Here is a 26,018-nt window from a genome sequence, read left to right on the forward strand (position 1 = left end):
CGTTTTTGTTTCTAAAGATTTTTTCTGAAATTTTAGGTAATTGTCACCCACAAAGTTGTCTCTCAATACAGTGCAGAAAACTCCGTTTCTACCATTTATAAAAAAAATTATATCTGATTTTCTTTTGGGGTCCGCGCGGACCCCAGCCGGCTTTCGATCGTAATGGATACACTGGCGTTCTTATACATTACCTTATTTCCGTTTTATATGTTTTTATGCACTCATCGTATGTCTACCAAGTTTTCAGAGAATGGTGTAGTAATAGAATAAAATTTTAATAACTTTGGTGTAATAATGACGCCATATGACGTCAGAGCTAATAATATAGTCCGCCATATTGGATTTTGACAAATGACGTCATCAAATTAGCATATTCTATGCATATTAAATGATTTAACTTATATTTAATTATGTAAGATGTTATTAATGTTGGAAAAGAAGTGTAATCTAATATAAAAATCAGAAAAATTTTATGTTTAAACCAAAATTACTTCTATTTTCAAAAAAACTGCCCGTTGCCATGGCAACACAAAAAACATCAACTTACTAGTATTAAACTAATATGAACTTTTTTCCAGAGACATTTTAGGAAAGGTCTCCAAATTTGATACTTCTAGCGCAAGCCGTTTAGCCGCTATCTGAGATCAAAGTTGGGCCTCAAAAGCCCCTTCAGTCTGAAATGGGTTTAAAAATCGGGTATTTCTTCTTGTCTTCTTTTCTTCACCAAAAAATAGAAAAAGTTAAAAATGTATGATTTTTGTATGTAATGTGGACACAGAGGTTCCCACATCAGTTTGCAAAACAATTGAGCTGGTAGCATGTTGATAATTTCTAAAAATCAGCAAAAAACTGCTCTGGGGTCCGCGCGGACCCCAGGTGTACAGATTAATCAGTCCGGCAAGGTGTTCTGTTGAGGGTTAAATTAATATTGACAGCTACCATTGGCTACTGTATACAATATCAACTGAAAAGAATTTTGAAACATAATCTGAGACTTTCTCGCAAGAAATGTGCGGTGATTCTTTCAAGCACTTTCAGCCTACCCCAGCGGTCCTCCTTGCCTTGGTACTAAACCATCAGCATTTCCCTTTTCCAAAACTCCTTCAAGTTCCCCGTTACTTTGCGTCTTTGGCGTTGACCCCTTGTTGTTGACCCGTATCGAGCTGGTAAGCCGGATGCGATTTGATTAACATGGGCGGCCTTTTCACCATAACAAAAGTTTCTATATAAACAACGTATCTTGTTTCAGCACTAACGTAAAACTAAGTAACTTCTCACATCTACTCCTATGCATGTAACGCTAGTTTATGTCAAAACTAATGAGCATTTTTGTGATATTTCCATGCTCATTTCTACTGGGTACCTTTAAGTTCATGTACACGAACATGGAATTTGAACTTCACGCCCTCCATGCCATTCTTCTGCGCGTTCTTGGTGAATTAAGACAACGTCTCTTCAGTAAGTAGGTTGTACGGATTTGTCCTACATACTTATTCTACACGTTCACAGCCTCCTTACCTGGTCTCCTACCTCAATACAATGGTACGGCGTCCAGCTGGGAGTTAACGAAGCCTGTGTTGTGTTGAGTTGGACGGCTTGCTGGTATCGACTGAACCCTGGACCTGTGACAGCCGCCCCCGCTCTGTGGTGGCCCGTTAACAGTAAGTGAATCGTGCCGGAGGCGGCTGGAGCACAACACTGCCTATTGTCAAAACGCGTTAGCACAACATCTAACTATTCATGGCGGCGTTTTCAAGGCTAAACAAAACAAAATGTACTAGTATCACCTTTCCTTGACAGTTAGGCGCATGTTTTTAACAAGATTTGGTAACCTCATAACTTTTAATTCTTTACAAATTTTGGTTTTATTTTGTCTCATTGATTATTGAAATAACATTGCACGCGTAATTAGCAGCCTCTTTTAATTTATGGCCTTCTCTACTCATATTACATACTAGTATATTGTATGTGTGCAGAATGTAAGATTCTAACCCATTTTCATCTTTCTGCATTTTTCATCACCACATGAGGGCATAAGAATTGTATTATGTTACTTACTATAATGAAAAATTCTACGGCATGAATACTCATGTATTTTTGGTACAGACCTGATGTGTTTAAAAATGAGGTCAGACTCAATTTTCTTCAAGAGCTGAGTTTATTATCACTAGTTACCTCAATTGTGAATGATGCCTATGTTACTATGTAAAAGAAACAGAGATGATAACTATTCCAATATGAATTTCATATTCCGTTAAAACATAACGTGTAAATGTGTAAAATTCTACAAAATATATCACAGTGTTTGTGCATAACTTTTATTCATAATTTAGCACAGTGCCAACTATTTTTTGCAGAGTTATCTTTTGACCTCTCCTGAAGGTCAAGACCTCTCTTTGGCATACTTCTCCAGACCCTTCTGCAGTAAGTTCCAGTTCAGACCATTGGTCACAAAGATGCACATAACTCCTGAAATTGAAAGACATAAGGAAAGATATCAGAGACAAATTAGTATGCAACAAGCCAACAACACAACACAGCAAAGATGAAGTATGAGTCCATACAAGAACAGCAACTAAGGCCACACCAATTTAATTTCTTGGTTAACGGATTTTTCTAGAAAAGTAATGGAGCGGGCGGGCGAAAAAATAAAAAAAATAAAAACAGGCTTAGGCATCCTATTATTGCCCAAAATGGTACGATAGGAGCCATGAAGTCCACACACCAGGCTGGTTCAAAATTTAAACAATGAATTTTGAACTTTAAATGATACCATTGCATTGAAAGTTGGAATAACTGTAACAACTAGGATGAAAAGGACTGTTTTCAACTGTTCAGGGCACAATATGAGCATTTTGCAGTTGATTCTGGATTTTTATTTTTATTTGCAAATCAGAAAAAAATGAAGCGGCGAATCCGTTAACCAAGAAATTAAATTGGTGTGGCCTAAGAATCTCTCACCGATGTTGCCGATCTCGTGAATATTAATGTCCTCATCATCAAAGAACAGCATTTTGTTGTAAGGTACACCACTGTTTTGTTTAAACCTGAAATAATACAACGTGATAGAATTTATGTGACATGATAAAGCATTCCACAAACACTAGCATGGCTCTGCTATGTTATCATTAGTTGAGGCACATATTTAACCTCTTTAGTTGAGGCAAGGACAATGCATTAAGCAATTTGAAATATTTAACATTAGATTGTTTTATCAAGAAAAAGTGACAATGTATTTCTTAAAGAAAACGGTGCTAGATGAAGAAAGAAAATGGTACCTCTATGCTAATAGATCATTATTGAACATTGTTAAAATTCAATGAATAATATGTTCATTAATTGTTGTGGCAAAACTGACATTTTAGATAGACAGTATTTTAGTACAGTCAACTTACTTGGAGAAATGCTTGGTTTTGGTTCCCTTGTAAATCTCTTTGTAGGAGAAATATTTGTTCCAGTCCAGCAGAATAAGAAGTCTCTCCATGTCACTGGGAGCCCAGGTTCTTCAAGGACAAAATAAGCAACAATAAAATCACTGAGTATCGATGATCCTTCTTACTAATGTAAATTTATTGATGTTGGTGCAAAACACTATATCCAAACACTGATGAGGACACAGATGGATTTGGTGTGGCGAAAACCTGCAGATTTGCACCAAGAACTGTAATGTTACAATTTTTTTCATAGTGGAAACAATTGAAGTTTCCAGATCTACAGTAATTATGTGTTACTAAGGTTTATTGTTGTCTGGGCTGTAATTGCAAGAATGTTTTCTGTAGAACGTTACCTTGATGCTAAGGCCAGGGTGTATCCATTCCCCTTCAGCCAGTCCAGTATCCTGGGTACATCAGGAAACGGTTGGATGGCCTTCCCCCTACTGTCCCTCACTTCACCACTGCTGTAGGTACAAATTAGAACTTTAGGGCACACTCAAGGAGGAATATATGAAACCATCTCAGGATTCCTCGCAATACACATTCCATAAGACACATTCCAGATCTGACTGGGGCACACTCTACTATTGTTTTAAATAACACTATTTCAGAAAGTGTCAATCTACTAGTATAAGGCATTAAAGTAATGGTATTAGTCAATGTTGAGATTAGTGATACATGGCAGAAAATAACAAAAAGTGCTAACAAAGATTCAATTCTTTATACCTGTCTTTCTTGAAGGGTGGTGAAACATCCATGTCAGTGTGGAAGGGCCATAGTGTCCAGTCTGAAAACAAAAGATACTATTGATAATTTCATGACAATTATAAAGCATAGTTTTCATAATGACAACCACTTGTACTAGTATGTGTGTGTGTGTATGTGTATGTTGTGTGTTTGAGTGTATGACTGTGTGTGTGCATGACAATGTATGTGTATTTAAGAGTGTTATTGTGTGTGTGTGTGTGTGTGTGTGTGTGTGTGTGTGTGTGTGTGTGTGTGTGTGTTTGTGTGTATGTGCATGCGTGCGTGTTGCGTCAAAGAAATTACGATCTTGTATCTTTTCACTTAACCTTCGCCGCCAGTATATTATAAGCTATAAACTGTTAATTTGAACACCTTTCTTACCTACATCAAGAACCAAAAGTTCCGGTTTTGGGGAGGGAGGGGTAAAGTTGGAGGCCATGTCAGTAGTATTTCCCTGAGTATTCTGGCTAGAATCTTGAGTCAGTTGAGAGTCCGATGTTTTGCGCCGAAAGGGAGAGATAATCCCTCTAAACGTTCGCAGCAGAAACACTACAGAATCCGAAATCATTCAGACTGGCCTCCACATATGCAGCATGTCAAGTCTCAAATGCACCGGTTAGCATTACAACGGAAGAGTCTATTATCTATGGGGAGAAAAAATACCTCAATCACAATCAAAGTATCTATTTTTGAACTTAATAAGATTTTATAATCTAAGCATCTATCACTAACAACTTTGACCAACTATAATTACATTGTATTGGGTTATATCTGATCTATTTTAAGATATCAAATCAACATTCAACATAGACAACCCCTTCTTGAATGGATAGGTCTTCTTACGTCAGCTCTAGTCACGTGACCTATGACCTGGCTGGAAGGGAAGATGGCGCAAATTTTGTGTTCGTCGCGATTGTGTCAGCTGCGGGTGTTTTGGTCGCCGCAACACCGGTACGTACTCTCTGGAAAATTAACCAGTCACTTTTTTAACTGCCACGGGTGTAGACCAAGATGAGCTATCGCGTAAGAATCTCAGAATAATCCTAAAAATCGGTCGTTTTTCCCAGGGAGGGTCTGGTAGATAAAGGAGGGAGTGATTGACCGGATAAGCAGACGACAAAGAGACAAACCGGACCGTGATCGCGTTACTTTATTGCCCTTATATCGACTTAAATCGTTAAAACAGGTGTGTTGGGGTGTTCTGTGTGACGAAAATAAGGCTTTTGTTCCCCAAAATCTATTCCTAAATTTAGCCAATATGGCGTCTCAGGAAGGGCTCCTGTTGGATGTTAGGTAGTCGGGGATTACCAAATATGGGCATGGTAATTTGCATACACATTCGTGGCCTCGTGACGTAAATATTGATGAGAAGCTGGTTGGCAAATGGCATTGACAGCACAGATGGTATTTATACACCTTAATAACGTAATATGTGCCTATCCCATGTTGTTGACATTAGCTTAGCCATGTGGAAAAGAGATTAGCAAGCAAATCCAATCAAAGTAATGGAGAATAGCTATTTAAACTTTGTATGATATTGAATTTGAAATGGGCACTCAGAAGCAAAGCGAAAGCTCGTTAAAAGTCAGTTTTATTGTTTCCATGGGAACTTAAATTAATGCTATCTTTAGTACTTTCCCTTTCTTGATGAGAAATCAACAGGTGTTCCTGCATTGCAGAGTTACCGGCATTAAATGGCTCCACAACAAACTTACTCCAGACACAATCCCCTTTTACTTTGAGATCTCATATCTACTCCTACCCGGTTTGATACACTAGTACCTCCTATTAAAGATTTAGACAAATGTTTATATGATTTACCCCCTTAGTTGATACCGCTAGTACTTTAAGCTAATCAAGTGAAGTGATCCCAAAATATGTGGGGCACATTAAACAAGTTGACTTTGGATGGCCCATGGAGTTTTGTTTGGTACATATGAGATCTTACGTAGCTTATGTTTTTTATGCTTAATATATACATGTATTGAATTTCACCTTTTATAATATACAGAGGTATATTATTTATTTATAATAATATTTATAATATACAGATTTTCATGTGAGGAAAAAGAAATTGATTAGTTATTGAAGATTGAGTCTTTGCCACCATTCAGATGATTTTGTATCATTTTTGCAGACTTGTATTCTGATGCCATCTCCAGGTTCTGATATGGCTACAATTTGGAACTTCTAGTCCAGAGAGGAGTTAGTTTTCTTCATTCATAGGTGTTGACAAAGATGGGTAACGCTGAAGACAAGGAAGAGACAGAGACCAGTACAATGAGTGTTGCACAGTCAGGTCACAAGGATGCTCCTCCTAACCTTGAACAACAAACAGTTTTCTCTAATGGGAGCAAAACAGATGAGTCAAGCACAATGGCAGCAGGTACAGAGACTGAAGAAGTTTTACTAAACACCTGCAAAGTCATGGAAACTGATGAACTCGAACCTTCCGAAGGACCACCTGAACTTCAGCCGTATGATTTGTACCAAGGACCTGATTTTTCAGAAACGTTTGATGCAGATGCCTTTGACAGTATCGGTCTGAACTCTATAGTAGATGACTATGACAATGACGGAAGAGACACCCCTGAGCTCCATCTATACGACACAGCCACAGATGAAGACTTTGAAGGAAGTAACTACAGTTTTAATGCAAGTAATGATGGCTTGATGTTCAATCAGGATGAAATAACTAACGAATTAGCTAACGAAGGACAATCAGTCTTTAGTACCATCGGCTCAGAAACAGAGAAACAAAGTACAGAGTGCCCTTTGGTTCCTGAGGACCACAAACTAGACATTGATGAAAAAGAAGTGGCCTCCAAAGAAGGTGCAGAGTCTGCCACTGACAAAGACAGGACAGAAGACAGTCATGTAGAAAAAGAAGACAATCAAGATAACAATATAGACACACCTGTAAGTAAAGAAGGAAAGAGTCTTAGTGAAAAGAATGAAGGTCAGGATGAAAAGAAGCGGGAAACAGAGAAGGAGGGAGAGAAGTCCAAGCGAGATGTTGACCTGGATACGTTCAGTGCAATTCTTGCATCCCGCTCCATCACGCACAAGGTGCTCGCCGATATTGCTACAGAGTGGATCACTCAAGAGCTGAAAGAAGTAAGTACCATACTTATGAATTACATGTACAAAGAAGTAGATTGTGTCTCAAACTGCTTGAGCATGTTTGTCAACATGTACAAATACTTGCAATATGTACTTGTGTTTCTGCCATCACATTCAATAGACTGTTACCTATGGTAATGTGACATATATCAACTAGATCTAGGTAAAAGAAAACAGAAGGAAATTACTAGTGTAAGTGCTTACATTTCATGTTTGTATCATCAGGTGGACCAGAAGTCTATGCCAGAGGTGTTCCAGGTGCCAACTAGCCAGTCCACCTGGCAGCTGCTGAGTGGAGAACGCATCTACACCAGGGAGAGACAGAAAAAGTATGTGTACAAGCTTTGTAGTACAGCAACTACTTTTGCCTATGTAACTCTTTCTGTATCTTGTAGTTACAGTGTATTTTTCCTGTCACTTTCTGGTAATGGGGGAGGGCTGTGCAAGTGAATATAGGCAATAGTAATCCAGTTCTTACCCTAGTGAAATTGTATCTTGTGAAATTATTTTATCCTTTTATTTATTTGTTTGGTTGTTCAACTTGCATAGACAGGGCAGGCCAACTAGCCAGTAGCTATTGCAAAGGGCTGGCCCTGCTCACAAAGGCAAGACATTACAATGGAACTTTGACATGGAAAGTACAACAATCTATCGTACTAAAAATACTATTTTCCCGTTCAATAGGATGATGTGCCGTCGCAGTAGACGTAAACGGACAGGGGTTAGCTATAAGGAGTCGGATCCGCTGTACAACTGTTCTTCAAGGTACGAGAAAACCAAAAGGGACAAGAGGTTCACTGCCAACCCTTGGAAGAAGACAGTTCCAGCAGTGGATGATGATGGAAAGGTACAGTTTATTGTGTATTTATATATTTGATATGTAAATCATTGACTATGAAAGCTTGTTACTAGTTTTACTTAGACATAAGATGGCTATATTTACAAGCAAGCTGTCTTTAAGAAAGCATTGAATTCTTGCAACAGAAGTGGTAGGTAAAATGGATTATCTTTTGAATGTAGAATTACTGCATATTTTTGTATGTAAATAATCGAGTTTAGAAAGTTTGTTACAAGTTAAATGTACAATTAACTTATAGGCAGCATATTACTAGGCAGCTTTTGTAAAGGGTTCAAGTCTTGCAACAAAAGTGGTACAAATGTAGCTAAGAGGTGTTTATCATGTACATGTATAATCAGAATGTTCTTGTGGTGTAATATAACAACAGCCATTGGAATGCTTTTGATTTTCTAGCTACATGTACTTGGAAACCAGCTTAGGTTGATTTACCTCTATGTTTTCCCAACTGCAAACAGTTGAACTGCCGGATGTGTAAGTTTGTGTGTGAAACCTACACGGCCTTCCACCAACACCTGCTGGACCACCACACCTGGAAGAAGTGCACCAAGTGTAGCTTCCTGACACAGAGTCAGAGGAAAATGAATGCCCACATTAAGGTGAGCACTGATAGCAAACTATTTTATCTAGTTAACATATGATAGATTTGAGAGTATTGGACAAAAAGCACATAATGTGCTGCCTTATGCTTTGCCATTAAAACATAAAAATCACAATGACAAATGAAAATGGCTGGCGCACCAAAGGACCTATAACATTAATGTGGCTACTCAAATCTTCCAGAGAGTGAAATGAAGTTGAACACAATATTCAAGATACTGCAATTTGTAGAGTATGGGAGCACATGGTATAAAACTAATAGTAATAATTAGCTAATAAAAATAAGTTCTTTCATGATTCTGTTGCAGATAATGCACACACCCAAGAATCAGTGGCCCACAGTGAAGATGCAGAAACAATGCCAGCTTTGTGGACTAGAAGCTGGTTCTCCAGGGCAGTTACAGGAACACATGTTGTACTTCCACAAATGTTACATCTGTGGCTTCATCACCAGGAACAAAGGGGACTTGGACAAACACATGAATACGTGTCACAAGGGGTACCCAAAATTCCAGTCACCCCAAGCCAGAAACACAACTTCTGTTGTGCAAGGCTCGTCCAATGGACAAGCTGGTCCCATCCCAGCACACACCCAAAACAATCTGTTACAAAGGCCGTCATTGGTGCAGGTCCCCCCTGGACCGAGCACTGTAACACAACACCTGAGTTTTCCCCAGGCTTCAGGACAACCAACCAGAATGCAGCCAATCAGCACCGTGCTAGGACAGCCAGGTGCGCCCGTAGCGGTGGGCGTACCGGGCCTGCGACCGGGCATGATAACAGTACCGCAGCAGGCTACCACAGCCACTAATCCAATGGTGGTAAGGCTACACAACAATGCCAACCATGCCGAGACCTTCGTCCGCTGTACCTTCTGCTCCTACCTGTTCTCCACCCTGAATGGTGCCCATGCTCACATGGCTAATGTACACTGGAGACAGATCTCAGCACTGGCACAAGCTGGCCAAAAGGTCGGCTTCATTCTCATCTCTTGTTCTCCATTAGATTAGATTAGAGCCAAGGAAAGAATGTTGCTTGTTTGCAGCACATCCATAGCAGTGTATTGAAACTGTACAGTGAATGTCATTTCATTTTGTGTGCTGTTAATTGTCCTTATTCTACGAAAGTTGTAAGTAAATGTAACTACATTTTGTACCTTTGCCAAGAAGGCTATGTTTTCCGTAGCATTTCTGCATGTGTGTGTATAATTTTGGGTGGATTGTCTTGAAACTTGGAAGGTAGGAAGGTCTTGATGAAACCTTGAAATACTAGTAAATCGAATTTGAGTGGTAGATGTGGTAGAAGTGAATAAGTTGTTTGGGCCCCCTAGCAGATTGTTGTTTCATTATGGGTCTTAATGTATCTAATCTTGTTTTCTGTTCTGGATTTTGCAGGTTATCCTGCCAAAGGTGATCCTGTATACAAATAACCCTCCACAGCGGGTTCAGCCAAAGCTTAAAGCACCGATCAACAAAAATACCGTCAGGCATCTCCTGAACAAAGATGAGCACACACGCCCCTCAGGTAATAAATTTCTTCAGCTTTAACACTTTGATAGACTTTCCGCAATGTACTAGTGGGAAAGCTATGTAATATTAGTTGGGAAAGCTCTTTTGTAACAAATGTCTAAGACTTAAAATTTCACATTGTAACTGCAGACTTTTTTTTATTGCTTTATCGTTTTATTGTTTGTTGATGGCATGAGGTATCATCTGATAGGTGATATGCAATGTCTGGTAGCAATTGTTTTGATACTGATCATTCTAACAGAAGTGTCTGCAACATTGTGTCATCCGATAATTTCTGTGTTATTGTCTGTGTAATTGTTTTTGGAAAATATTTTACCCATTCAGGGAGAATGCACATATGCTCCCCCTGCCTACATGTATGTACATTTTGAATATAGAATAGATTAGTGCAATAAAGTTTGCAGTTTGATTGTTCTTTTTTATTCTACAATATCTAGGCAATGCTGTGATTGCTCCTTCCATTCCAAGCCATCAAATCCCACAGGGAACCACCACAGTCATCAATCCAAGCGGGCAGGTCCCAGTGCCTGTATTGGGCAGCCCTGCAACACCTGTGGGTAACATAACAGTCAGGCACCCAGGTCCAGCTCCTCAGGCCATCACCGGTATAGTGAGGCCCCCAGTAGTTGGAGCAGTCAATGCTATCCCGGTAGTCAGGCAGGGATTTCAGACTGTACAGGCCACCCCTTCGCCAATAGGAATAACAGGAACCACAATAGTCAGGCAGCAGCTTCAGCCTAACTTTGATACCACATTATCAGGGGGCCTGACAAGTATCGCACCTGGGACAGCTGTAGCACCTGGGACACCTGTGGGTCCACAGCAGCAGCTGTTGGTGCTTAAAAAAGAAGGAGACAAGTTTGTATGGGTAACACAGTCAGTACCCAGTGTTGCAAGTCCAATGCCAAACCAGAACAAAGGGTTGATAAGCGCAGCAAACATTACCACTGCAAACCAGACTGTAGCATCACAAGGCACTGCCAACATTGTGACCAACCAGTCAGTAACTGCACCAAATGCACCTGATAAGAAAGAAATCCAGGCTTCAACCAGTTCAAACCAGGCAGATGAGGAGCCAAAGTCAGAGAGCATGCCAGAAGACACAACAGTCACCACTCCAGTCACTTCCACAGTTATCACACAAAGTGGGACTCCATTGTCAATAACAACAGCTCAGAATATAGCAGCTACACCAGCCAGTACAGAACAGACTATTGGTACAGCTACTACCACACAAACCAACACTGATGATCACAACGTTCCTTCTCATTCTCGTACAATAGCTGCTAGTAGTACTGTTCTGCCTGGTGTTGTTTCCGTCAGTGTCTCTCCAGTACCTGTAATGCCCACTCACCAAGTGGCAGTAACCGGCAGTGGACAGCTAGCATTGGTGCCGCAACCAAGGCCCCCCCAGCCAGTAATGCCCAGTCATCAAGTGGGAGTCACCGGCAATGGACAGCTAGCATTGGTTCCACAAACGAAGCCCCGCCAGCCACCCCCCAAGACAGTGTACTTTGTGAACAAGGCGCCACAGGTCGCCGGCATGTCAGCTCCACAACAGGTGGTGAAAATACAACCCGGTCCGCAGATTGTGCAGAGAGTGGGGAGCCCGGGGCTGAGTGTCAGAGGAATCCAGCCTGGTGTTGTCGGCTCCAGTAGCCAGCCTACCACCACCATCGCTCCCCAGACCGTCTTGTTGATGGCAGATGGACAGAGGATAGTCCTCCCTAACAACCAAAAGCTGATCACAGTTCCGGCTTCTACAGCACCAGGAGGTATCACACCACAGCCAATGTCAAACCCGCAGACTGTCAACCTTGCTCCTCCGGTGGAAGTCAGCAATTCACAGTTTGTGATGCGGAATACAAACTGGAGAGGACCAGGAATGCCAAATTCTGGATATACACTCCGGATGCCATTCAAGGGACAGCTGCAAAACATCGGACCAGGGCAAACCCTAGTGGCGAACAGTGTAGGTGGAGTAATTGTGCCTACGCAGGATGTTAAAGCAGACAATAGTCGTCCGGGGAGGCCTGCCCTGTTGTCTCTAGCCCCCAAGCCAGAGCCGAAGTCTGACAAGGATGCAAACAAAGTTCACAAGTCTAAGAAAGAGTCAGATGTTAAGACTGCAACAGTATCGGCAAAAGGCACACCTCAAAACAGGGACAAAACTAAGAAGGCAAGTGTCAAAGATCCAAGAAAGGAGAAAAACTTCTTAAACTTCTTGAAGAAGAAAAAACAGAAAAAGCTGAAAACATCTCATGCAGAGGACGCAGAGACCATTCTTCTGAGGAGTTTCCACAGTAACCCCTATCTGACTTCCATGGAACTGCAGCGGTTAAAGTTCAAAACCTACCGGAGTGCAGCGGACATTCGTTACTGGTTCCACACCATGCAGAGAAAGTGTATGAAGAGTTTGGAGCAGCGAGAGCCAAGAGTTGTGATATGTCGCTGTGATACCCAGAAGTAGAACATAAGGATGGACCACAGGGTAGACCGTGTACAGTCAGAGATATTCCCCCTGTGCAAGAGATGTATTCCTGAAAGAAAATTCAAACTACTATATTTCTGGACACCTCATCTTGTGAAACCATTGCTTTTTCCTCTATATTGATGTATCACAAATTCAAAATGAAAGGCTCTGTTTAAATGTAGTGTTGTAGAATGTGCTTAGATGTTGTAGGTAAAACTCTTCTGTCCGGACTGTTTGTAGAATATGTAACGTTTGAGAATACAGGGAAGTGTATAAAATTGTGTCAGCCCTTTTTCCTGGATGTGAATCAAATCTTTGCCACAGCTCTAGATCTCCTTGAAGTTTACATTAACCATTTTGATAAAAGGGTGATAGCTAGACTTTTCTTCAGTATGGTCACTTTGATATCTCGCTTCTTGGAATTTTACTGCAGTCTGCAGTATATAGACAATGAAAATGATCTTTATTTGCACATTCATGCCCATGTAGGCTAAATTCAGTACATGTAGTTTCACGAGACAGTCATAGAAACACTACAACTCTATAGAAGAAAGAGTTGTTGGGAAATATTAAGTAATTTTGTCATACGTAATTTTCATATGTACAATTGTGAAGTATATATGCAGTGCAATGTACCTGCGCAAAATTTTGATGCAGTTCGGTTTTTCAAGTTCTTCCTGTTTCAGTAACTCTGGTACCAATGTTTCAGGTCTGGAGTCCAGGCTTTTGATAAGTATTTCCTCATGTATTTTGAAGATTTTTGATGTTCTTAGACCAGTGTGACTGTAATAGACCATTCCTTATGTAATACATGCTTAAGTAAATATTATTGTCCAGTCAAAATGTGCCTTTTGTGGTGAGGATTGTAGTTTTAAACTGCAAAAAAGACAATCTACTTGGATGTAATAAAAATGACTAGGCTGTGAAACTAGCATATATAAGAAGACAGGTTTATGTAATATATAAGAAGACTGATCTCTGTTCATATGTTGCACTTATATGTTGTGTTTCTAAAACCAGTTCATCACATGTAAACAACCATAGACAAATATAACTTTGGTAGAATTTATTGTTGCTTGTTCAGCAGGCAAAAGCACACTAACATCTTTTTCTTTATATACATGTATTTATTTACTCAGTTGCTATATACTGTATCAGAGTATTCTAAGTTATACATAGTTCTCACTACATTGTACTTCTTTTTTTACCAGAGATGAGTAATTGAAATCTCACTTCATACATTGTTAAAAAGTGACAATTGTAGATCTTCCAATGTCTTCTGTATTCTTTTTAGGCATTTACCTCAAATCAAGTTGCTTAAATTCAATTAAAAGAAAAGTTATCACAATCATTTGTAAATATGTATTGTATATTACCTGTGCCCTTTAGGAACACTATTAAACTTTGCCTGCATAATGTAATACTCGTGTTGAAAAATTGCCATCTCACTTTTTTTCCTTTAAAAGTCCCCAAATTGGGGGCTGAATTCCATCCACGTTTAGAGTAGATTTGTAAAAATCAATGTACATCAGGAACTAAATACTCCATTAACTATTCAGCTCATATCCTTCTATCTCTCTACTTACTACAATAAAAGAAGTAGCTATCTTTATGTATCAAAAGTCTGTTTGGTGTAATTCAGACATTGAGGCAATGCATGCATATGCACAACAGACAAAAGTGTCTCATGAAATAAGATTACTGGGTTTTATCTGTCTGATATACAGATAAAACATCTGTACAGAATTCCACATTCTTCAGATGATTATTGCTTCCATTGGCAAAATCACAAATGTTACAATCAAATGCTATCGTGTATAATCAAGTCCTCAGGCCTTCCTGACCACTGACATTGTGAGAAGTGGCTAAATTTTGATATTCAATGGAATGAAGCAGCTAATGTTTTATAAGACGGGGATTCAGAAAGGGAAACCACAGTATAAAGAATTGAACCACAGTACTGGTATCTTACATTTCTGTCATCATATAATTACACTCATAAATGTATTCAACTTCAAAATTCAGCAGAGATTCCAAATTTACAGATACATGTACCATTTTTTTTAGAAATGAGAATGTCTGGAACCAAAATGATTTGACCAGTTTTGCCGTCACCTCTCCTCAGTGACAGTGGATGTCTTGGTATCTTCCTTTGGAGGGAAGAAGTCGTCTGTTTTGAAGATCTCTGGGGGCACAAACTTCTTCCGTACTTCTGGTTTCGGTGCTACAGGCTTCTTCTGCAAATGGAAAAAAAAAAGACTTATGGAAAGAAGTACAAAGTATCAATATGCAAAATCAGTGAGTTCCACTCTATGATAGTTTTAGGGAAAAAAATGAGTCCAATCCTTGATTGATAAGTCTGGTACTTGAAGGCATGACTATTTCTTGTTCCTTTCTGAGGTGGTATTTGGTATTTATTAGTCATTTTGTACATCATGCACTGTCTTGGACATTTTTTGCCTGTCTTCCAGCTTCCTTAGTGACTTACTGGTGCAAAAATGGGCATCTTGATGTTGGTGAAGAGTGATTTGATGGAGTTGAGAGAGCTGTAGTCTCGTTCTGCCTGGTTCACCAACTCTTCCATCATGTTAACATTCCTCCTCACCACATTCACAAAAGCCTGGAGAAACAGAACATTGTCAATTTTGGCCCATATTTACTGTTGTATTATATGTTTTGTAATGTGTGGAGCACAGCATCAGCTGAATTTGCTTCCTAGTGTTCCACCATGCATTGCTGTTGCAACTTGAATAAAGTCAATTTTACAACAAGGGATTAGAAACAGATTAGCCCAAGCTAGCATTTACACAATGACTTTTGGAGGATAATGCATTATGTTACTTAAATTGGCTTGTGATGGATGATTTTAGTACATGTAGTAACAATGCTAAAAATGATGTACATCTCAAGCTCAACTGAAAACTTATAGAATAGTTACAGTTCAATTCTATTAAGTTTCCTCACCTCTAATTGGTCGATCCTCTCATATGTTTTCCTGATTTCCAGCGACCTCTCGTATAACTCTGGGAGTGTCTTGTTCAGTGCAAGATTGGATTCTGATCGAACCTGGCAAGAGGGTAACAAATTACATTTGTTACTTAATAGTCAAATCATCACAGACTATTTTCTTATGGCCAGATGTTTCTGTCGATAAGAATTTTTGACTATGATAGCTATTGCCTTTTGTTATAACAAGTACATAAAAAAACTTTGACTTTTCAATTTTAACTATGATAACTTTTCATCACTGTAGAGTATGACTGGCACTGCCTACATTGTATGTTATTACAAGTCCTAATGTCAGCAATGCCTATATATTACATAATTAATTAAAACTCACCATGTCTACCACTCCACAGAATTCATCTAGATGGGTCAGCATCTCCTCTATACTGTCTTCTATCATTTTCCTCTGGAGGGAAAAAAAACACGTTCACACTTGAGTAGATATATTGATCCATAATCAAATTTCTGAAATTATGATGTATCGATTGGAAAACGACATATCTAAAGCAACTGTTAACAGTTGCCAAGTGCTGAAGGCAACTGTCCGATCATTTTGTTCTCCTCAAAATCATACTTGTTTACAATATAACTTCATCATCATCATCATCATTCATCCTCCGTAGAGGTGGAGCATACAAAGTTATAACTTGGATCTACGTATATGATAATTCATTTGGCACCTTTCACGAACTCATCCCCCCCACCCCACACATGAGTAGTACTGTGTCGTACCTCAGTTTGTACCGTTTAAACAGCGAGCGCGACTCTACAAAACGTCACTACACACTCTCACCTCTTTATCTGTGTTCACGTCCAGATACTGCGAGTAATCAGCACACGTCTGCTCGAGCACAGGCAACATTTCCTCAGTTTTTTCGGGAGGACTTTGTTTTTGTTGACTTTCTTCCGCCATGATGGATAGCTCTATGGGACATGCGCTAAGACCTTTGACCCACAAGACCAGACGACTCTTTAGAAACGTGGGGAACACATAATGTGTGAAGGTGCCAAATCTTTCTTCGTATTTCTTCGTATTTAGTCACATTAATAGTAATGTTAGATGTAGAACCTCATATCATACTACATGTACAATGTATCCAAAACAACCTCTCCTACCTACATTGTCCTAGAACTACATGTAATACTTCTAGTGTAAGGAAAGAGTGATTGGTAACTATCACAGTATCAGCTTCAATTTGCTGAATGGACAATAATTTCTTTTTTTATCCACCCCAGATGACTTCGAGTGAAACATTCCCCACTCCTGACTTGTCCCACCTTACAGCTGAGGACTATGAACACGTGTATGAACCAGCTGAAGACACCTTCCTCCTCATGGATGCCCTGGAGAAGGATGCTGGATTCTTACGCTCCATCACCCCTTCCATCTGCTTGGAGGTGGGGTGTGGATCCGGAGCTGTGATCACCTTCCTGGGATCCATCCTCGGATCTCGGTCACTCTACCTCTGCACCGATCTCAACCCCCGCGCTGCGGATTGCGCCGCCAGGACGGGGAAACAGAACAACGTCCCCGTCCAGCCGGTTTTGACTGACCTGGCTTCGGCGTTGTTGCCACGACTGCAGAACAAAGTAGACGTGATGATTTTTAACCCGCCGTACGTCGTGACCTCTTCTGAGGAAGTGGGGTCACACGGGATCGAAGCATCGTGGGCTGGAGGGGTCAAGGGTCGTGAGGTTATGGATCGCTTCTTTCCCCTGGTTCCCAAACTGTTGTCAGACAGGGGAGTGTTTTACCTGGTGACCATTGAGCAGAACAAGGCAGAGGAGATAGGACATGAGATGAGCACCTTCGGATTTACCATGGATAAGGTTATGAGTCGTAAGGCTGGCCCAGAAAAGCTAGCCATTCTCAGGTTTTGTCCCTCCAAGAGAACTATGTAAAAGAACTTTGCGGAAGAAGAAACTGATAGGAATAATTTAGGTAAAGGTTGAAATTAAAACGTTTTTATAATCCAAGGCTCTTTTATTTCAAGTTAACTTAGCAGAAAAATCTTATAAGTAGTGCCACTTATGGTACTAATGCATAGTTTTCAATCTTTTTTTATTCATGAGATTTCTTGGTTTTAATCTGCAGTTTTAGACTGGGCTGCTAGGGTCATTGCCCCTGTCGCTTTCAATCATGGGCTAATCCATTTCAATTTGCTGGATCCAGATTATCCACAATCACAAGGCTGTTTCTTCCTTAGATCACAACCACTTCAAAGGAAATTGAGTCTATCCACAACTACAAATTTTGTAGATATGTCAAATGTGAGATGTAAGACTCAGCCACCAAGCACATGCGCGAACATTTATTGCTGTTAACGTACACCCCTACAATAAAAGTGCGCAGACCCAACATGGCTGAAAAAAGTTCATTTTCCGCATGCCTGTGTTCCCGACGATAAAGTTTTAACTCGTGTGTACATGGCATTGGCAACCTCCTTTCGGGGATTAGCTGTTGTTGTTAGTGTGTATCACTGCTTCGCATCGGGGCTATTTTGCCACCAGGAAGACGCCAGCTGTGAAAGTAAACCGGAGAAGAACGAGGGAGGACCGATGGAGAGCTTCCGCCCTCCCACCCCCCGACCTGAGCTGGTCGTGTTTGACGTAGGTATGTCAGCCCTTAGGGTACACGTGTGTTTGACCATGGAGGTAGAAAAACAACACGTAGGTATGTCGTCCCGTAGGGTACACGTTAGCCGTGGACGACTCTAGTAATTCTTTTTGCATGATAATGCAGGATACCGGTATCCTGGCCAGAAAAGCTGATAATGAATGAAAGACCTTTATTGTACGTTTGTGCTCTAACAAGCTAAGTACAGGTCATGGGTAAACAGGGAAAAGTATACAGTAATGACACTTACATACTATATATACTAATGTGATCTACTATTTACAGGTTCAGCTTCTCGCTTCTTGACGCAGTTAAAGATTTATGAACATATTGAGCTAATGATACATGGTTTGTTAAGTTTACCGGTATCCTGCATTATAATGCAAAAAGGATTACTCGAGTCGTCCACGGCTAGGTAGCAGAAAAACAACACGTAGGTATGTCAGCCCTTAGGGTACACGTGTGTTTGACCATGGAGGTAGAAATCCAACACGTAGCTATGTCGTCCCGTAGGGTACACGTGTGTTTGACGTAGGTATGTCAGCCCGTAGGGTACATTAGCCTGGTTACCAAACATTTATAGCTCCCGAGTCCTACATCCTCTCCGCAAATGAGAGGATGTAGGACTCGGGAGCTATAATAGGTTTGGTAACCAGGCTAAGGGTACATGTGTGTTTGACGATGATTTTCAGGCAAAGTTTCATTATCCATGATACATATTTGCTTCATATACAATAACATTTGTTAACTTTCCATTTGGCTAGACATCTTTCCATCCATCAGTCTCATAGCTGGTCGATAGCCGTAGGTGATGATGATGAAACGTATCTCATGCTGATTGTATTTAAATCCAACAGATTTTACCCTATGGCCCTTCTGGGTAGACACGCATGTAAGCCAACCATTCAAGAAGACAAGGTCAGTTTTATAATCATAGCAGCATAAAGAAATGTCATATTCTATCACTTTGATATCTAACCGTTATGTAATGTTTTAGTAAGATACAGATAAAAATGGGGAATTTTCCAGTAAATTTGACAGTATTAAGGTTAAGATTTATACTGTCATAAGCGCATTTTAAATGTATTTAACATGTTGTGAAGTCATGTAGATGCTCCAATGTTGATCCATTATTTCCTCCCCAGTGATGGCAGAGTGGTGGACAGGCACAATTACGTTATCAAGGGATATGAAGATGTTCCAGAGATTCTGGAATGGATGAGTCGACAAGGATATACCATGGCAGTGGCATCCAGGTGACAACATTATCATCAAATCATTGATAGATAATATTGATATAATATTGGTGAAAGTATAGTTGGAACTTACACATGTAATCTTTTAGCCTCCTTTACAGACTTGTGTGGCAGTGGTGTTACTTTTCATTTGCCTGGGTGGTACTAGTAATATTCATGTAATGTTAGAGTCAATAAACTTATATATAGTTTCAGGTATATACCATGATCAAACTTTTTAATTAAGACTATCTTGTATATTTCTGTTACAGAACTGATGATCCAGAGGCCATGAGAAAAGCTCTGAAGCTGTTGGACTGGGACAAATATTTCACATACAAGGAGATTTACCCTGGTTCTAAAACACACCATTTTCAAAGGTCACTCCCTTCTTCTATTTATGAATTTGTACACATATTTTGTAAAAAAAGAAAACTAATACAGAAATCCTTCATACTTTCACGTTACTTATACAAATGTACTTGAATTTTGCCAACTCAAAATAACCATTCATGTTATGATACCATACATTTTCCTTAGGTTTCATGAGCAAAGTGGTGTACCATACTCTAAAATGATTTTCTTTGATGATGAGGAGAGGAATATCTATGACCTGAACAGAATCGGTACGTAATCTGCATGTGCTTTTACATTCAGTTCTGGTATTCCTTTTGTTACATAGCTTTTCTTGGTCTGGTTGAAAGCTCTAAGTGAGAACATTTCCCTTTTTTGTTGGAACAAAAGTTTTAACTTAAAACATGAGCTTTCGTGATAGAACAGGAATATCTGACTACATAACCTCATTGTCCCCAACAGGTGTGCTGTCCCTCCTTGTGGCCAGAGGAATGACCACTCAAGTTCTTAAAGAAGGTCTGGAGCAGTTTGCTCGGGAAAGGAAGTAGTTGAACTGCTTCAGAGGTCTTCACAGTTTTGTCGTATGTTGATATAATGTAGGGAGAAAAACTTTTTGTAGTGTTAATTGTGATTGTAAAAATATCTTTAGGATTGATATGTTGGTACATGTATATTGATAATAAGAAAATATGTACTACAAATTATATTCATAACCTACCAGTAACACATGTTACTAGTAAATAAATACCTCTCAGGTCCTTACTAGTAAATGAAGGAGACATTTGAAATTTAGTAGTTACATGTATTTTATTGCACATTTAATGCAAGAAAAGACAGTAGTGTTGACAGAAATACATATGCAGAAGGTAATTCTCAGGGATCATATCTGACACCAAAGTCCCTATTAACAATATTATTCAATGAGAATTTACTCCTGTTGTGCCTTTCTGTAGTGCTTTCGCTTGTGTGGCCCAAGAGCTATAGAAACAGAGATGGGCACTACCCTATACACCATATGGTGTGAGAATAAATCACATAGGCAAACTTGACTGCCTGTCAATGTTTCCACCATGAGAGAGGGTGGCGTGCCCTCCGGCCCATCTCGGCCCACAGAAGCCGGTTTTCCCTGCGCAGCCCTCTCAGAGCGGTCCTGTTCTCCTGGGCGCGCCGGTTCAGGTAGGCGATGGTCGTGTGCAGCGGACCCACTGCTACGGACTTGTACACTGCATAACCGGCTTGAGCTGTGCAATGAGGACAAACTTGATTTTTCTTTCACAAGAGACCTAACAGCTAGTAGGCCAGCTTCTACCAGGCTTCGGGAAGCGGCTGGAAAGAGTAGAAATTGGCTAAATAGAATGATATACCAGGTGAGTTGTTACGCGCTAACCTAAGAGAACATTTTTTTCTTCTAGCGTAGACCAAATCCCCTGGCATATCATCTGTCTATTAGGCCAACTTCTACTCTTTCTAGCCGCTTATTGAAGCCAGGTAGAGACTAGAATGCTGCAAAATTTTGAAAGACCGGGTGTTTCAATATGTCATATAGCATGTAGATTCTAAATTAGTCACAGTATTTTAGAAATGCCAGAAGTCATCCCTATTAAAGCTTACCTAGATGATAAGAGATCTGGTCGGCCATCCCATACGTCTGGCCGAAGCAGACACGGCTGTCATTCTTTTGGATCCCTAACTCCTGCATCCTGCAAGTATGTACACAGAATTTAGACAACGTTAACGTCATTCTATCATACTGTTTGGAAATATTGCGTCGGTGAGTGGGTTTATCTATTGGCTAGTTCTTTGGTTGTGTTGTCACAATCCTATCCAAAGAACGTCAAATCGTACACCATGGTACAAACATATATAGGACGGTACATATCTAGTAGTGTTCTGTAATGTGTTGTGGCTGCAAAACGACATTACCTTCTAACTGCATGTTTGGCAGTCTCCTCGCTATGAGTGGCAACTATAACGTTAAGCTGCTCCCCCTGGCTGTCTTTAACAAACTGCAGCGTTCTGTCCAGTACGCGATGGTACATGGAACTGGTGTCGTCGTACGTAGGATGGATGGGATCTTCCTGTCCCTGAAAAGACAAAGCTACCATTATTATCTTGTAGTGTTTGTTAGATATATCGAGCTGCAAAGGGTTTCGTCCATAAAATGCTCTTGTAAGAATTGTATTGAAAAGAAACTACAGTTTGAAATGTATTTGCTAAAAGAGTGCCACCAAATATTAAATCTACGCTTCTCAACTTCCAAAGCATGCTTACTGAGAGGCTTTGTGATACTAGTAATAACAATTGCTCACCATCTGCCTCGCCACGGCCCTCTCGTGGTCCATGTAAGCCCCCCGTACGATCTTGATGCCGAAGCAAAAGCCGTGCTGCTGAGCAAGAGCCGTGTCCTCTAGTACATTGTTGTATGTGCTCTGTAACATATTAAAGAGTCACCTGGCCCGTTACATCAGTGTTGAATAATTGCGATATTGTAAAAGACCATAAATCAAATCCGCACGTCACACATTCCTTTTTCAATGTTTCTGCATCGCTACAAATGATCCTTGTGGTCATCTCAGATATTTTCAAAGGTTTGATAATTAATTTCATGAAATAAATGGACGTTGTTAACAATTTCATAATGTCAATGTGCAAGCTCACACTGTATTACACTTGGACACAAAACTGTTGAGTTCCCCTTTCTTACTTTGAGGTAACACTGGTAGGTGTTCCAGACGAGCGGCCGGTCCCGGTTCCACCTGTACATCATGGCGAGTACCAGGCGGGTGATGGCCGGTCTCATGGACGTGTACTCCGCGTCAACCAACATCCGCACGCCACACGACTCCGCTTGCTGGAATAGAGCAAAATAGACGTTTGTTAACGCCGTAAAAGTCGCAGTTTATTGCAAAGTCTTACCCGAAGGCTAAAAAGACAACAATGAAGAACGATAGTCCAAAAATTGACTCTACATTCTTTCTTCGGTTTAAAAGCGATTTCAAGTTAGGTCATAACGGGAAAGCTGGGCATTCCTAAACACAAAAAGATAACCAGCTGATGCATTTTTTATTTTGTTATCTTACTAATACATGCTGACATTGGACGCAAGTCATGCCGGGGAGTACTTTTCTCACTTACTGCACAGACGGCGTGCAGTCGCACGAGGGCGTTCCGGAGGTGTTCGTTGTCTTCGGTAGACAGGAAGGACAAGTGGAAGTGCTAGGGGGGAAAACAAGGGAAGGATATCATGATCAACCAAGTTTGATCAAGGAGGTTAAATACAACCTCCTTGGTCTGATTCTCCGCAGAAATAGGCATAATTGAATGGCCCAATGAAAGACACATGAAGTTAGTTGTTCTGTGTTTTTCCTGAAGTATGACGAAAAATGTTGAATTAGCGAGTTTACTGGCTGCCTAGGTGTAGCTTCTGTGTCACGGGTAGAACTAGGAAGCGTCTCCGTGGATAACATATAAATCACTCACCTTGTTGTCATCACACAGTCCCGTAGACAGGTGTTCGACTGACAACTCTGTTGAACTGGGGTCTTCTAACAGATGCTGACTCAATGTCACCTGTGGTAACCACAAACAATATACCAGGGCTTGTAGACAAATTTCGGCTAGAACTCTAAGATATTAGTTCTTCATTTTGTGTAATAATACACTAGACTATGAGACATGTGATATGCTCGTATCTAACACGGTCAAGAATCCATCTAGAAACGTTTTGCTACCGAATAACCTGTTTACAGTAGAGATTTGTCGTAGCACACAATATAAATGCATACATTGTATTAACAACAAGAGTTCCACGATCTCATACCTTCGCCAAAAGATGTTAACCCTTGCGGGTGACGAATTCTACAAGTTTAATCATTGATTTTGTAAATAAGAGCCTCATTTGCATGGATTATATCAGTTGATCATATTCTCCACCCAATGACAGCCTTATCATAACAAAAAGGCTATTATAGCACTTCCTCATAAATTATGCAAATGAGGTCATGATTTGAATAAATTATGTTTATTAATGTTCACCTTCACTTAACTTCCAAATGTGGCAAGTATGAAATTCGGGGTGCAGCAGTTACAACTATGGAATTATAAGAATTTGCCATTAATTATGCAAATTAGGTCCTCATTTACATAATCTATATCCTCAGATGTTTTTCTCGTTCTCAAGTAGATGTCACAACTGTTTCATAGTTCTATTATCGAACAAATCAGACTTATAGAATTTCCTCATTAATTATGCAAATTAGCTCCTGATTTGCATAATTGCCATCTGATTATGTCAAGCATCACTTCAACTACCTACATACCAAAAATCACGACAATACGTCAACCGGTTCTTGAGTTATCGTCCTTCAAATTTTTTTCAACAAATGCTCCTGCAGTTCCAGAACAAGGCGCTAGGGAACCCAAACTCATGTCACTTCTTCCCTACCCCAAGAGCTATCTACCAACCAAAATTCGTGACCCTAGCATGTCCAGAACATGAGATATCAAAACCGGAAGTTCTGCTGCAGTACCTGGGAAAGCCGCCAGGGGGCCCAAAATCTAATCATTTCTAGGTCTCATGAAGACCTACCCACCTACCAAGTTTCATTCCAATCCATCCACTGCTTCTCAAGTTATCTTGCTAAACCACAAACCCACAAACACACACACAGACAAACGCTACTGAAAACATAACCTTCTTGGCGAAGGTAATTAACGATCTGATCAACTCACTAGCAGTTGCGCATGCATGAACGACGTGAGCCTCATCTGGAAGAGCCGCGCATGCGCGCCGTGTCGAGCCAGGATATCGGTCGTACTCCTGATGGTGTCTACGTAGTACTGCGCGTTGTTGTCATAGAAACGTTCCCTTAGGACGGGGGGAAAGAACATGGCAATGTCATCACGTGTCCATAAAGTCACGTGTTCTAAGTGATGGGTCATTTGAACCTGAGGAAGGCTGAAGTACGGCCGGTCGGAAATTCTTGTGTTTGGTACGTGACGTTCATGTCAACTTTTTTTTATCTTTATTTAATATGTAACGTTAAAGCAAAACTAGTCGTTTTAAAAAGGGCGATCGACCAACCCACAGAAAGAAAGACTGAAAGGTATTTTACTATGATATCTAGCACTGGTAAAATAGATCAGTTGATCTATACACAAAGGCACTGGTTTGTCGACTAGAAGTCTGTTACTTACTCGACTTGTGCTCTGTCCCCAACGTTTTCTTCTATTGTTAAAAGGGGCATAGAATGTATCCCGGCATCCCTCAGTCTGCTGAAAGTTGCTGCCATTTTGTCAGGCGTGTCTCCTCCGACAAACTGGCCGTAGAAGGTGGCTCTCATCAGGTAACCGAACAACGTCTGGCCAAGAAGCCGGCGGCCGATTTGCATTAACTGTAGAATTACACATGATTATGATTTCAATAACTGCGGGTAGATGAGCAGTTGTTGAAAGTGTACGTGTATAATTGCGTTTTTTTTTTCATTCATTCACATAGAACAAGGTACAGGACATGGTGGTGCCGCACTCAAGTGAAAAGCACTTATGTTGACGGCACCACTGAAATAAATACATATAATAAGGCCATGTTGATTTGATTATATGGATGACATCCTCCGGGAGCCCCAAAACTGATGCGCGCGTGCGAATAAAAAAAAAGTTTTGCAAAAAAAAAAGTTGTCTTCATTATGAAATCTACGTGGTCATGAGGGTTGAACAAATGGCACAGAATATGGTTTGGCGAATAATCTAGTCTTCAAGTTCATTTCTTTACAATTTCCTCTTTTTTCGTTTGATTTTGGCATTCTACGACATTGGTATAGTTTTTATTATTTTTTTTGTAACTTATGGTATATTTTTGCTCATTTTGCAACTGTTTTGTACGATTTACAGTATGGTTGAAAACTTTTTTTTGAAACGGCCGAAAATTCATGCGCGCGTGGATGTCATCCATATAATCAAATCAACATGGCCTAAAGAAAAAAACAAACAAACTTTAGGACAGGCAAAAACAGTATATACAGGGAATTCAAAAGCGCAAGTCC

General features: G+C 40.2%; 6 protein-coding genes across 9 annotated transcripts in view; 3 read left to right on the forward strand and 3 right to left on the reverse strand.

Moving 5' to 3' along the window:
• Positions 1 to 2,186: 2,186 nt before the first annotated feature.
• On the reverse strand, positions 2,187 to 4,809 carry LOC109482159 (magnesium-dependent phosphatase 1-like). 2 transcript variants are annotated; one of them, XM_019784860.1, is made up of 6 exons: positions 4,563 to 4,809; positions 4,161 to 4,221; positions 3,788 to 3,895; positions 3,396 to 3,503; positions 2,962 to 3,047; positions 2,187 to 2,469 (listed from the first exon to the last, which is right to left on the reverse strand). In XM_019784860.1, the coding sequence occupies exons 1-6, from the start codon at positions 4,747 to 4,749 to the stop codon at positions 2,384 to 2,386; spliced, it is 636 nt and encodes a 211-aa protein (XP_019640419.1). In that variant the 5' UTR covers positions 4,750 to 4,809; the 3' UTR covers positions 2,187 to 2,383. The 2 variants fall into 2 exon arrangements, with proteins under 2 accessions (XP_019640419.1, XP_019640418.1); XM_019784859.1 differs by having other exon boundaries at positions 3,788 to 3,898.
• Positions 4,810 to 5,030: 221 nt separating this feature from the next.
• LOC109482103 lies at positions 5,031 to 14,183 on the forward strand. 2 transcript variants are annotated; one of them, XM_019784785.1, is made up of 8 exons: positions 5,031 to 5,132; positions 6,319 to 7,298; positions 7,530 to 7,633; positions 7,989 to 8,151; positions 8,619 to 8,759; positions 9,069 to 9,731; positions 10,155 to 10,284; positions 10,727 to 14,183. In XM_019784785.1, the coding sequence occupies exons 2-8, from the start codon at positions 6,420 to 6,422 to the stop codon at positions 12,757 to 12,759; spliced, it is 4,113 nt and encodes a 1,370-aa protein (XP_019640344.1). In that variant the 5' UTR covers positions 5,031 to 5,132; positions 6,319 to 6,419; the 3' UTR covers positions 12,760 to 14,183. The 2 variants fall into 2 exon arrangements, with proteins under 2 accessions (XP_019640344.1, XP_019640345.1); XM_019784786.1 differs by having other exon boundaries at positions 5,041 to 5,132; positions 6,344 to 7,298.
• On the reverse strand, positions 13,814 to 16,714 carry LOC109482106 (biogenesis of lysosome-related organelles complex 1 subunit 4-like). 2 transcript variants are annotated; one of them, XM_019784791.1, is made up of 5 exons: positions 16,562 to 16,714; positions 16,103 to 16,174; positions 15,727 to 15,828; positions 15,251 to 15,382; positions 13,814 to 14,996 (listed from the first exon to the last, which is right to left on the reverse strand). In XM_019784791.1, the coding sequence occupies exons 1-5, from the start codon at positions 16,679 to 16,681 to the stop codon at positions 14,874 to 14,876; spliced, it is 549 nt and encodes a 182-aa protein (XP_019640350.1). In that variant the 5' UTR covers positions 16,682 to 16,714; the 3' UTR covers positions 13,814 to 14,873. The 2 variants fall into 2 exon arrangements, with proteins under 2 accessions (XP_019640350.1, XP_019640349.1); XM_019784790.1 differs by having other exon boundaries at positions 13,814 to 14,999; positions 16,562 to 16,713.
• A 16-nt stretch (positions 16,715 to 16,730) lies between these two features.
• Positions 16,731 to 17,786, forward strand: LOC109482104 (hemK methyltransferase family member 2-like). The gene is made up of 2 exons (XM_019784788.1): positions 16,731 to 16,772; positions 17,005 to 17,786. The coding sequence occupies exon 2, from the start codon at positions 17,005 to 17,007 to the stop codon at positions 17,668 to 17,670; it is 666 nt and encodes a 221-aa protein (XP_019640347.1). The 5' UTR covers positions 16,731 to 16,772; the 3' UTR covers positions 17,671 to 17,786.
• Positions 17,787 to 17,864: 78 nt separating this feature from the next.
• On the forward strand, positions 17,865 to 20,840 carry LOC109482105 (magnesium-dependent phosphatase 1-like). The gene is made up of 6 exons (XM_019784789.1): positions 17,865 to 18,382; positions 19,243 to 19,303; positions 19,531 to 19,641; positions 19,893 to 20,000; positions 20,161 to 20,246; positions 20,437 to 20,840. Exons 1-6 carry the CDS (start codon positions 18,196 to 18,198, stop codon positions 20,520 to 20,522), a joined length of 639 nt encoding a protein of 212 aa, XP_019640348.1. The 5' UTR covers positions 17,865 to 18,195; the 3' UTR covers positions 20,523 to 20,840.
• Positions 20,841 to 20,983: 143 nt separating this feature from the next.
• LOC109482107 (probable proline dehydrogenase 2) overlaps positions 20,984 to 26,018 on the reverse strand; it is a 9,677-nt gene continuing 4,642 nt past the window's right edge. The window contains exons 5-13 of the mRNA XM_019784792.1: positions 25,171 to 25,367; positions 24,706 to 24,841; positions 23,455 to 23,544; positions 23,110 to 23,190; positions 22,679 to 22,825; positions 22,284 to 22,403; positions 21,898 to 22,058; positions 21,586 to 21,674; positions 20,984 to 21,215 (exon numbers count right to left, since the gene is read on the reverse strand). Of these exons, the coding sequence (XP_019640351.1) occupies positions 21,031 to 21,215; positions 21,586 to 21,674; positions 21,898 to 22,058; positions 22,284 to 22,403; positions 22,679 to 22,825; positions 23,110 to 23,190; positions 23,455 to 23,544; positions 24,706 to 24,841; positions 25,171 to 25,367 (1,206 nt within the window). The 3' untranslated portion in view covers positions 20,984 to 21,030. The remainder of the gene's footprint in view (positions 21,216 to 21,585; positions 21,675 to 21,897; positions 22,059 to 22,283; positions 22,404 to 22,678; positions 22,826 to 23,109; positions 23,191 to 23,454; positions 23,545 to 24,705; positions 24,842 to 25,170; positions 25,368 to 26,018) is intronic.

This window comes from Branchiostoma belcheri, unplaced genomic scaffold, assembly GCF_001625305.1.
Source record: "Branchiostoma belcheri isolate BF01 breed outbred unplaced genomic scaffold, Haploidv18h27 scaffold59, whole genome shotgun sequence".
Taxonomy (NCBI): Eukaryota; Metazoa; Chordata; class Leptocardii; order Amphioxiformes; family Branchiostomatidae; genus Branchiostoma; species Branchiostoma belcheri.